This window comes from Rhinolophus hipposideros (genome assembly GCF_964194185.1).
Source record: "Rhinolophus hipposideros genome assembly, chromosome: 15".
Classification (NCBI taxonomy): Eukaryota; Metazoa; Chordata; class Mammalia; order Chiroptera; family Rhinolophidae; genus Rhinolophus; species Rhinolophus hipposideros.
Genome location: NC_138061.1, coordinates 24,273,977 through 24,286,525, shown reverse-complemented (window position 1 = coordinate 24,286,525; position 12,549 = coordinate 24,273,977). Strand labels below are relative to the sequence as shown.

At 35.7% G+C, this 12,549-nt stretch overlaps 1 protein-coding gene across 3 annotated transcripts in view; it reads right to left on the bottom strand.

Moving 5' to 3' along the window:
* Positions 1-12,549, bottom strand: part of ERLIN1 (ER lipid raft associated 1) — a 29,567-nt gene that overhangs the window by 4,508 nt on the left and 12,510 nt on the right. For all 3 annotated transcript variants that reach the window (XM_081074149.1, XM_081074148.1, XM_081074147.1), the window contains exons 8-11: positions 10,080-10,138; positions 8,122-8,213; positions 1,028-1,117; positions 34-113 (exon numbers count right to left, since the gene is read on the bottom strand). In XM_081074149.1, coding sequence (XP_080930275.1) covers positions 34-113; positions 1,028-1,117; positions 8,122-8,213; positions 10,080-10,138 — 321 coding nt within the window. The remainder of the gene's footprint in view (positions 1-33; positions 114-1,027; positions 1,118-8,121; positions 8,214-10,079; positions 10,139-12,549) is intronic.

The window sequence follows — 12,549 nt, the reverse complement described above, 5'->3', positions numbered from 1 at the left end:
ATTACTAGAAGGGTGACGTGGAGAGCCAGTTACCTTGTTTGAGGTGGCATATTTATGTGCAGCATAATATTCAGCATCTGCTTTTGCCTTCTCTCGGGCCAGGAACGCAGCATCTAGCAAAAAAAATGGTCAGGGTGTTTACAACAAAGGAATTGCAATACAGTTCCTCAGCTGGGCATGAGTTCAGACTCTACTTTAAGAAAGAGTACCTTTCACCACTGCCTGATACTTTGATCACTTACATTACTTCAACAATACTAGCAGTTTCAAATCCCAGTCCCCAGACAGCTCATTCTCAAAGGGGAACACTCTTGTCACTGTTGAATAACTCTTAGTTCACCTCATTTTCCATCTAAAGTTGTTCCTTCTTACCTCCACCCCACCTATCATCACCCAAAGCCTCACACCTAGGCTCTCAGCTTCAAGTGAAATCACTACGTCCAGACATGAAAGCTCTGCTCTGTTTATTGCATTGTCTCCACCCCTTCCGAATTTCATCCAGAATCAGTTAAGACAGAATAATAAAAAGCAGTAGTATATAAGCAAAAGAGGCTGAATGTTTGGTCTTCAAGACTGTGAGCTAAGAACAGCAGTATCTCACTATGTGAAATCAAGGACCGTTTGAGAGCCTCTGTGAAAACTAGGCCTTCTTCCCAGCAAGTTTTGTTTTGTTTTCTTCTGTTTTGGTTGACAGGTAGAAGAGAAACTAGTTTGGTGGGGTTTCTTCATCTTGTACATTCTTTACAACTGATTATGGGTAATTATCATACTGCTTGAGAACAAAGTGGGAGCTAATAAACCCCAATTTAAGGACGGAAAATGAAAAGGTTGAGTTGCCCATAGTCACAAACCAAACCAAGAGCTAGATATGTAATTTAAAAAAACTCTGTCTAGAATATGAGGCCAGCTGCTTCCTCCAGCTGAGATGATTCCATCCATGGCCTTCCCACCCACCACAATCAAGAGCCCAATTCCTGAGGCACGGAGGCAGCTCAGATAGTCAGAGCCTCTTCATTCCCTGAGGTACCTTCAATTTCAGAAATGCGTTTTTCAGTTTCTTTCTCCATCACCTTCTGCTGAAACTGAATTTTTGCCACTTCTGCAATCTTCTCTGCTTCTATAATTATACACAAAAGACACATTCAAAAACATTTCCCTAGTTCTGCAGGTACTTAGATCAGCAGCACAAAGCCTAACATTTAACTATATAAGGCGCTATGGGCTAATTGTTTTATTAAGTTTTATTTACCCAAACTGTAAACAACTCAATGGAAAAAAGGAAATTTCCTACTTCACTGTTCTATTTTGACAGTGCTAATTTTGTGGGAAGAGAGGAGTACAAAAGGTTAACAGTTCCAGTACTTCATGGGATTAAATAGCAATGGTCCATGAGCTAATGGGAAAAAAGATACATAGTTCATGGAAGTACTCAGAACAAAAACAGAGCAACATAAATGCATGGCAAGATAGGACAATTATATAATGTGGCAGGACAAAGAAAGAATAAGGAAGATAAGTTAAACCAAAGAAGGCCTTGGGGAAGAAATCTTAAAGAAAATAACGGACCCAACTTAGGAGGACATGGCAGAAGGCATACACAAAGACAAGTAGGTACAAATGAGCAAGTCACAAGGAAGAGGTGATACAGAGCTAGCTGACAAGAGAAGACAACAAAAAATAAGAATAGAAAGAAGCCAGAAGATCCCTTTCTTGAGAAACAGGCTAAAGAATTTAGCTTTAATATACTCAAGATTGACTGTTATCACCAGGAAATGACACAATGAAAGTATCAGAGAAGTATTCTGACTGCTGTAAGAGTTAGAAGAGAAAGCAGGATAATTCACCTGAAGATGTGAAACAAGTGTTGGGAATGAACAAGCTGGCTTCCGCAGGCAATTACAGGCAGGGAAAACAAGAGAACATCCTTAGTAAACCTCTGGCCTAACCAAAGGACCCAGCACCAGGAAAGCAAGACTCTAATTACTCTTTCATTTCAATCACTGCAATTCTTGAAAAACATTCTCAATTCTCCTTTTTAGCCAAAGAAAGTGAGTATTTTTAACACATCTCTGGCCCCAGGGGGAAGTGCATAATGGAAAGAAAACTTCCAAGTGTTTTTTTCTTTCCAGAAGACAGTATTCTTTATCAACAACTCTCAGGCACACCTACCTATTTCCCCATCAGCATAAAATCAATCATTATCATACCTAAAAATAGACTACTATGTTCCGTTGGACTAAAAATTTAGCTATAAGCAGAAACTTAAGGTAAAACCTGAATAAAAGGTGAGGAATCTGGAGTCTGCAGCTAGAACTCAGAGAATGGTGTCTCAACATGGGGGGACTATTGCCGCAATCCCATTTAACACTGCTCTCTGACGTGTGTGGATAAACCCACAAAGAGCATGACCAAACTTCTAGCTCTAGAAAAATGGTGGAGTAGGCTAATGAGAAAACCCTTCAGCTAACAACACCTTAAAGTGCTACACAAAATATAACAAATTTGTTTTTTAATGCATGGCTGAGATCCTAAGAAAGAATGGGACAGCTTCAAGAGACATAAGCAAAGGGCGAGCTGAGAGCCTATATGGGGCAGCCGCGGCGGTGGAGGTTATTAGAAAAGCAAGGGAGAGGACTTGGGTTATTGCCCAGGCAGGGCCAGGAGATGAGGCCTGGAGATATTAGAACTGCGAGTCCTGTTTAAAACCGAGACCGCTAAAGAGCTGCAACTCCAGTGAAATTAAAAAACTACCCACAGCCCACTGAGCAGCTTTTCTCTACCTAGATACATCTTAGTGAAACTGAAAAACACCCAAGACAGAGAGAAAAATCTTAAAAGTGAAAAGAGAAGAAGTCGAACAAAAATAAAATAATACTGCCAAAGTAACAAAGAATAATAAGTTTAGTTGAGCTTACATCTATAGGCTAAATTACCATTCAAGAATAAAACAAAAGCATTTCAGGCCAAGGAATACTGAGTAAGTTTTCCATTCCTTAGCCTTCATTTAAAAAAAAAAAAAAGGGCAGACAAAAGAACAAATTGCCAGAAGCAATAGACAGGAAAAATTACATAACACATGTAAATCAAAATGTTTACTGTAAGAATTGATGATGATAATAGGAGAATAAAAACAACACAAAACTCAAATACTAGGCAACAACATGAAAAACTGGGGGACAGTGGTAAGAATTAAAGCATTCTCAGGTATTGTTCAAGAAGAGGATGGAAAGAATGATTAACATTAGACTTTGTCAAGTCTTAACATTTTACAAGTAATGATTATTTATGCATTCTGGAAACTGAATATAAAACTTCCAATCAAGTAAAAAGGAAGAATAAAGAAAATTCAATCAATTTAAATACCAATCAAAAAAGAGGGGGAAAAAAGCAAATAAAAAATGCATAGTAAATAGCACAAAATTAAATGATATAAAAAAATCCAAAGATAGCAGTAACCACAATAAATATAAAAAGACTAAACTCACCAGTGAAAAGACAGATTCTCACATTGGATTAGATAACAAAATCCAGCTATATGCTGTTTACAAGAGACACACCTAAAACATAATGACATAGAAAAGTTGAAAGTAAAAGGATGTGAAAAGATACATCAAGAAAATAACTAACCAAGAGAAATCAGGCATAGCTATGTATTATCATCAGACAAAATAGACCTTAAGCCAAAAAGCATGTTTGGGATAAACAGGGTTATTACATAACAGACACAATTCTCCAGGAAGATGTAACAATTCTGAACCTGAATGTCTTAATAATATAGCCCCAAAATACATAAAGAAAAAAAATTATAAGTCAACAAATCCATGATCACAGTGAGAGATTTGAACGCACATCTCTCAGTAATTGATAGCTCAAGAAGGCAAAAACTAGAAGAATATATAAGATGTGAACAATACCATTCATAAGCCTGACCTAATTATATATAGAGAAACCTGCACCCAATAAGTAGTGAATATACATTCAATCTTTTCAAGCACATATAGAGCACTTTCCAAAAAAGGACCATGTACTGATAAGCCACAAAGCAAATTTCCACAAATTCTTAAGAATCCATATAACAGATCATATTTTCTGACTATATTTATATTCCAACAACGTTGGATCACCAAAAAGGTAGCCCCCTGAAGACCAATTGAATCAGAAATTTAAATATACTTTTAATAATTCCTAAGTCAAAGAAGAAATCATAATGGAAATACTTTTTAAAAATTAAAATGGAACACCAGTAATAAAACACATTTCAAAACGTGAGATATGCCTAAGGCAGAACTTAGAAGGAAATTTATAATCTTACATATTGCCATTAGAAAAGACTGAAAACTAAAGAATTAACTCAAGAAGTTAGAAAGAAACCAATAAGTAACCTCAAAAAAAGGTAGAAGGAAAGAAATAAAAATAAGTGTAAATAAGCTAATTGAAAAGAAAAGTGACAACAGAACCAAGCAATTTAAAATCCAGTTCTGTGAAAAGATAAATAAAATAAGGCAGACCTCTGGCAAAATTGATCCAACAAAAGAGAAGGCACAAATAAAGAACATCAGGAATAAAAAGGGAGCATACAGATTTCGTAGAGTGTTTTAAAAAGCAAAAGAATTCTACAAATTTATACCCCCAAATATGAAATGGACAACTTTCTAGAAAATTATAACTACCAGAACTGAATTAGAAACAAATACCCGAATAGACCTATATCTAATATAGAAATTAAATCAGTAGGTTAAATGTTACCACAAAAAACAAACAAGAATACAAAAAAAATACAAACCCCACTAGACCAAGATGGTTTTTACAAGTGAGTTCCACCGAAACTACAAAGAAGAAATAATACATATTTTATACGAAATGTTCCAGAACACAGAGGCTAGTGTAACCATGACACACACACAAAAAAAAAAGAAAGAAAAAAGAACCCAAAAAGATGACAGGGAGAGTACAAGGAAAAAAGTTATAAGCCAATCTCATTTATGATAATAAAAGTAAAAATTTTAAAGAAATCACTAGCAAACTATATAGAGAAATGAGAAGTATAATGGGGTGAATCTCCTACATTATGACGAAATGGGTTTATCCCAGGAAGACAAAAATAATTCAGTAATAAAAAAAATCTATTAACATAATTCACATAACATCTTTAAAAAGAAAAATTATATAGTCATCCCAACAGATAGAGAAAAAAAATTCTAAAAGTTTTAACAGCCATTCATGATAAAAACTCTTGGCAAGCAAGCAGCAGAAGGAAACTTCATTAACCCGATAATAGTTAACAACAGTCAACATCACTGGGACTATTTAAAGTTAGGAAGACAACAAGAATGCCTGTAACCACCCTTTCTTTTCAACAAGGCATAGCCTAAAGCAGTAAGATAGAGCTAAAAGATGTGGGACTACCAATAAAAAAACCAAACTGTCCTTATCTGAAGACAATATGATTGCTCACATGGGAAATCCAAGAGACTATTAGAAATAGCAGCATTTTGAGCAAGACTGTTAAAAAACAAACAAAAAAACAGCATACCTATACAAAAGCAAAAATCAGTCAGAAGAAGTACCTTCAACAAAGAGCCTATTTATACCAAAAAAATTGAGGAATATATGAGTAAATCTCCAACAAAGATGTGCAAGAACTTTAAGAAGAAAATCATGACACTTCTCATAAATGGAGAAATATAAGAGATTTATGAGACTTAATATCATAAATATTGTAATTCTCTCCAAAGTGAAGTATACAGGTAATGCAATTCCAATCAAAACCCCAATACAGTATTTTACAGAACTAGAGTTGGTTCTAAAATTTACATAGAGGAATAAAAGACCTAGAATAGTACAAGATAATTTTACTAATAGTCAAGGAGAAATTGACTCTCCCAGATAGCAAGACTTAACATAAAAACTATAATAATTGAAACAATATTGAAGAGGCCAGACCAAGAAATTGAAACAAAATAGACCCTAGCAACAGAACAAATCATATGTAGGATCTTGTTGTTACATAACAGATGTGACAATAGAAATAAACAGAGGAAATAATGAATTATTCAATAAACAGTCTGCAGAGAATTGGCTTGCCATTTGGAAAAAATAGAACTGAACGCCTATGTCACACTAAACACTTAAATAAATTCCCGATGGATTCAAGGCCTAAATATGAAAAGCAAAACTTTCAGAATAAAATTTTTACTTTGGGGCTAAGAAAGAATTCTTAAACAAGACAGGAAAAGCACAAGAAATGAAAAGATTGATGAATTTGATTACATGAAAATTAAACATATACGTATGTCAAAAACATCATAAAGTTCAGACAAGTCACAAGTTGAGATAAGATATTTTGCAATGCATAAACCTGGGAAACGATTACTATCCAGAAGATATAAATAACTTCTACAAATTAGCTTAAAAAAGTAATCAAATAATGGACCAATGATATTAAAAGGCAATTCACATACTACCAAAAAAAAGGGAAAACCTGAATGACCAATAAACAATATTCGACACTATTAGTAATCAGGGAAATTTAATTGAAATTATGTGATACCATGTCCACCATCAAACTGGCATAAATTTTTAAAAGTGTGATAATTCTAAGGGCTGAAGAGGATATGCAGAAATGGGAATTCAATATGGTAGCACAGAAATTGGAACTCAAACTGCTGAAGAGAAGGTAGAATGGAAGAATCACTTTGGAGAGCAATATGGTAATATGTTATACATTTGAAGATGTATATGCCCTATGACCCAGCAATTCTACTTCAAGATATATATTCTACAGGAATCCGTGGGAAAATACACTTTTGTTTTTTGGCACTTCAATCTGTTAGGAATCATATTTTATAAATTATAATAAAAATGAATTACTAGCAAAAATATTAAAAACAAAAGCACAAGTTCCAGTTTTTATTACTAGATTCAACAGACATAAAATTACTGTGTTGAAAGGCTGTACGAACTTATAAACACCCATTCTCAATTTCTGTACTCATGGCATTGTGGATCTGAATCAAAAAGCTGGTGGTAAGTACTGACCCCCACCACATGTGAATAGCACGACTCTAGGAAAATCCTCATGTGTGTGCACAGAGACCTGGATAAGGGCATTCCTGCAGCACTATTTATAGTAAGGAAAAACTAGAAACTACCCAACTCTTCATTAATAATCAGTCAGAATAAACTGAAGTACACTCATAGAATGAAATGCACAGTAGTTAAAAATGAATATGTATCATATAAGTAAAACTCAAACAATGCTAGTTTAAAAAGGCAAGTTATGGAATAAAAGATAGCATTCGATATCATTGTTGTAGTTTAAAACAATTCTGTAAATTGTTTAGTGTTACATACTAATAACATAAAAACATGGGAAGAAAAGATATAAACCAACTTTAGAATAGAAGCTACTCTGAGGAGACAGGTCAAGAAATAAGACCAGGGAAGGGACAAAGGAAGTTTCAAACAGATATAATTTTTTTTCTTAAAAAAAAAAAATGATCTGGAAGAAATATGGCCAAATGTGAAGCCTTCATGAAACTGTTTTCTGTACATTCCTGCATATTTGAAATAGTTAATGAAAGACTTCCTAAACTTTCAGCATGCCAAGGGACAAACAACTGGGAGCTAAGATGGCAGTCTAAAATACAGTATCCTGGGGTGTTAGGGAAGTCGCTGTGACTCAAAATCAGCTGTCAGCAGTCCTTTCATACTGTCGGAGATGGTGGTATCTATCCATCCCAATTAAACTAGGTGCGTGTCACAGATGCATACTATAACCCTGAGCTTTGCAGAAAACTTCCCTATGCTATATGAAACAAAAACCTTACTCCACAGAGGCTAGAGCTGCCCCTAAACCCTATCCACTTTCTCCATCCTTGAAAAAGACAATAGTGGCAGCCAACAACATGGTGGAAAGCCAAAACACTTCATTAACTATTGGCTTCATCTGCTTTGAAAGGCTTTAGGACATCTGACTATACAAAGGAGTTTCCAGAATTCTCCACTGTATGATGCAATCTTATTTGAGTCCCATCAGTATCTAACGAGGCTGACAAAAAATACGACAAACTCATAACACACGTACTTAGAGCCATCCATTTCAGAAAGAAATCCAAGTACCTATAATGGCCTTTTTCCGCTCTGTCTCAGCTTCTTTCTCCACCACCTTTTGTTTCTGGGTAGCTATAAGAAGTTTTGTCTTCTCAGCCTCCCTGTGGAGCAAAACATTATAAAAATTAGAAATGATGTACAGTCACAGGCAGTAATTCTGACTCTATCCTCGGTCAGAGAACCATCTGCAACAAGAACTTTCTGACCCATTAAGGTAGGCAAGAAAGGTATTACCCTATTTCACATACAATGAATCTGAGATTGAAAGGTTAAATTATTTGCCCAGTCACTCAGAGGTAGGAATGAAATTTAGTATTTTTTAATTTTAAACTGATTTTTCCCTCTAACTGTAAAATGGAATGGCCTGTGCTCTGGAAGTATCTGGAGTACTTCCTTTGCTGTGAGGCCTCTACTAGCCCATACAGCACCTCTGGGCCCATTAGCAAAAGGCACCCACCTATGGGCAGATAGAGTCCCTTAGGTGCATGGTTTGGCAAGCAGAATGGAGCTGGATTTCAGCCCCTCCTCAGGCAGACACCCTGTGTAGTGGCACTATTTGCTGTACAAAAGATCTAAGTAGGTGGCAGTTTATCAGGTGGTGAACTGGAGCTCAATGTAAGGAAAATTTTTCTAAGAATTTGAGCTTCCTAATGATGCAGATGGCTGGCCTATCACTAAGCACGTACAAATGGAGACTGGTCGACCACATGGCAGGAATGGTATAAAAAAATCACTCGTAGGTGGGAGGTTAGACTGGATGACCTCAAGGCGGTTTTAATTCTGGAATTCCAATAGTCCATGACATTAGAAAAGATCCAGGATTATCTGGAAAATAACTCCAATGGTTTCCCCAAAACGTTTACCCCAAAGCTCTCCCCTTTCCTCCTGCCAACACTGATAGACAAAAATGACACTGTGGATGCTATGAGGTATTTGAGGGCAGAGGACATATAGAAGTCATCTTTCCATCATTAAAAGCCATCATATTTAAGGCCTAAGACCAAATTGAGCCTTCAACAAATATTTTTTTTCTATAAATGGATCAGATGCATGATTTATCCAGTCTGGCACTCTACGTTTTATAGTTTTAAAAAAAGAGTTCCTTTTCTACAATAAAAAATGGGAAACTAAAACTCTGCATAATAGAAGATATAGACGGGAACAATAAGGACACAGAAGTATATCATTCCATAAAGAAGTATTATTAGTATTATTAGTATTATTACATCTTGAACCTCCTGTATTTATACAACTGTTGTATTCTTGGCTTTTGCAAAGTTACCGTTCCAGCATTTCATATTTTCCCTCTTAACAAATCAGCCAAATTTCCTAACGACTTCTGCTTCTTCTTTTCAGTACCTGTCATATGAGAGTACTGCCATTTCAACTGTAATAGGTATTCCCCTAAAAGGGATCTTCTAAAAAAGAAACTAACTTCATGCCAAACAAGTAACTTCTCATACTCAGTCAGCACTGGACACATGGAAGAGAATACTACCAGGAATCAATTCAGGCAAATTTCCAGGTCTAAATTTAGATACACAATCACATACAAACCAAACTTTACACCAAAATGGTGTCTATTCTTACCATTATGACACAGTAACAAACTACAGGCACTCTCTCCAACCTTAACAGCTAAGACTCTGTCTCTCCTCTATTAATATTTAATTCAAGGTATTATTCACAACCAAATTATAGCTCCTTAGGCTTCCAACAATAGTTCTACAGCAAACTGCATCCTTAGCCACTGAAACTGCTCCTGAAATGTCCATATATAAAGAGAAAACTAGTGAAAGTCTAGTGGGAATTGAGACACCAGAATAGGCAATATCACTAAAGTATGGAAGATAGGCATGTACCACACCCCAGAGTGCAATGTCTCACATGTAAGTTTCCTCTAGACTGGTAAATTAATATGTAGACAGCCCTAAATAAAATATTGGGATCCCATGCATATTACTCACATTAACTCAAAATTTCTTCTTATGGCTTCTGGGATTTTGGGTTTTGTAACACGCACAGCCTAAAAAATAAAAGTGAAAAAGCCAAAGTATATTTGAAAAATAAATCTTCAAACTAAATCTTGTACAGAAGAGTTCCTCAAATGAAACTAATAAAACAACTATGACAGCTGCCTCCTAATACGTGTGGTGATCCCAAGAGAAAATCTACTTTTCCTGCCATCATACCAAGAATCGAAAATAAGCTGCTTCTTGTTTCCTTAAAAAAAAAAAAAAAAAAAAAAAAAAGCCTGGCTACAGGAAAAACCACTCTACCCCCTGCAGAAATAAACTCCTTTAGGGAAAAAGTTCTCTCTTAAAAGACCTTTCACAAAGCTCTTTAGATGGATACTTCAGTTTCCTTTTCAAACTTGCAAACCAAAGAAACAAAAGGAAGGTAAACTTCCAACATGTAAACTGTAAAGTAGGAAACAGTCAAAAACAAAAATAAAAACAAAAAACCCAGATAGTACCTGTAACTTAATACAGTGGACAGTAAATAAATTTCTCACTTCCTAAACCTGTAATCACTCAGTACTGGCTGTAAATAAACAGCCCAAGGCTGAAAGAAAACAAATGCCACTTAACAGCTTATATTCTTTCTTCCCTAGAATCTCACTTAGAGCAAAGTCTACTTGCCTTTGTAGACACTGTTTACTAGACACTTTGTTGCCCTAACCATAGTGTACTGTGACATAATTACCTCATCTACTTTGAAAGTTCAGTTTCTTAAAAGCTGACTTTTCTACATCACAGACTTCATCTCTCAAAATCTTTTAATTTTACTAGGGAAACATCCCTCACTTCCCACCTCCACTGGAAACACAAAACACTTTGCTGATCTGAAGAAAGTTAATTTCCCTCTGAAAACTGGCTAAACTTTTAAGCAACAAAGCCTTTAAGCTCATAGCCTTCCTTAAAGACTTTTGAAAGGCTTTAAAAATGTTTCAGCAACGTAGCCTTCCCTACGTGAAACAAAACAGTCAAATCTATACATAATTGTATTAAAACTAAATACAAGAATTAGAGTGAAATGGAATAAGAAGCTGGGGACTACAGTGAAGAAACTCATTCCACGCTGACGGCGAAGTCTGTGAGGCCACAAGGAACAACACATGGAGACATCCAGAAGACAAAAATTCAGAACCAGAATTTGTGAGAGATGCCAGTTTTCACTGTGATGAGACGAACAGAAATACAGATGACTTCCAATACATTTTAATGAAGATTCAGATGGAAGCATTGTCATACTGCATTTAATTAAGACACTAGCCACCTATCTTTTTAGTCTTAAAAAAGAAGCATAAAATAGAACTGCTTTCTGAAGACTTCTATCTTGCTGTATGAGGCTGAAGAACATACTATGTGCTTGCAATTCTTGGGAAATCTCATATAATTTGCAAATGTGAAAATATAAACACCTACTGTAACAGATACCGTGAGTTAAGTTGCATAAGAGATTTAGAAAATAAAATGACAACACATCCAAAACCAACAGTCAAAATGAATGTGCACGTGCATGGGCGTATACACATACACACATGCACACACAGTGAGTGAAGCAAGAAAAAAAATGGTGATGAAATAAGTGTATCTGTTGAAATTGACCCTTGGGATATAAACATACATTTTAAACCAAAAAAAAAAAAAAAAAAAAAACAACAGAAAATGGGCAAAGGATATGAATAAGCAATCAACAGAGGAGAGTACAAAAGAACAAAAAAATCAAAAGATGCTCAACCTCATAAATAAGGAAATGCAAATCAAAGAGAGAGGTAACGTCACACCTCCCCACTGAGCAAAAATTAGTATATCTGATTGCCTCAAATGCTGGTGAGGTTGTAGAAACAAGTATTCACACATACCGCTGGTAAGAATGTAGATCTGTACAGCCACTTTGAATGATAATTTGTACATACAAGGAGATGCGTCAGGAATGTTAACTGCACTATTGCTTACTCATAGCAAAAAACAAATAATTAAATGGAAACAATAAGGAAACGGTTATGTAATATAAAGGAAGAAATTCTAGGCAGCTGTTAAAAAGAATGAGCTAGATCTCCAACTAACAACCTAGGAAGAATATAAGAATCAGTTACATTCTCATTTATTGTCTTTAAAACTGAAACGCTCCTCCAGCCACAACTGAATGTACAACCAAGAAGTTTTTACAAAGTTAGCTCTGGCCATTTCACATCACTGCTTAACTTTGGCGGCTCCCCCCAGCTCACCCCCAGATACCCAACCCATCTGAGATAATGGTTCCGTGTGAGTGAGGCCTGGGAAGACCTTCACCATCTTTCCGGCCTTGTTTATGAGATCCTACATGACCACTTATGGTGAAAGCACACGCTCAACAGCAGTGTGACACTCCAAACACATGACACCAAACAAAGCTTTAACTAGTTGCAGTAATGTTCACAACAATCAACTG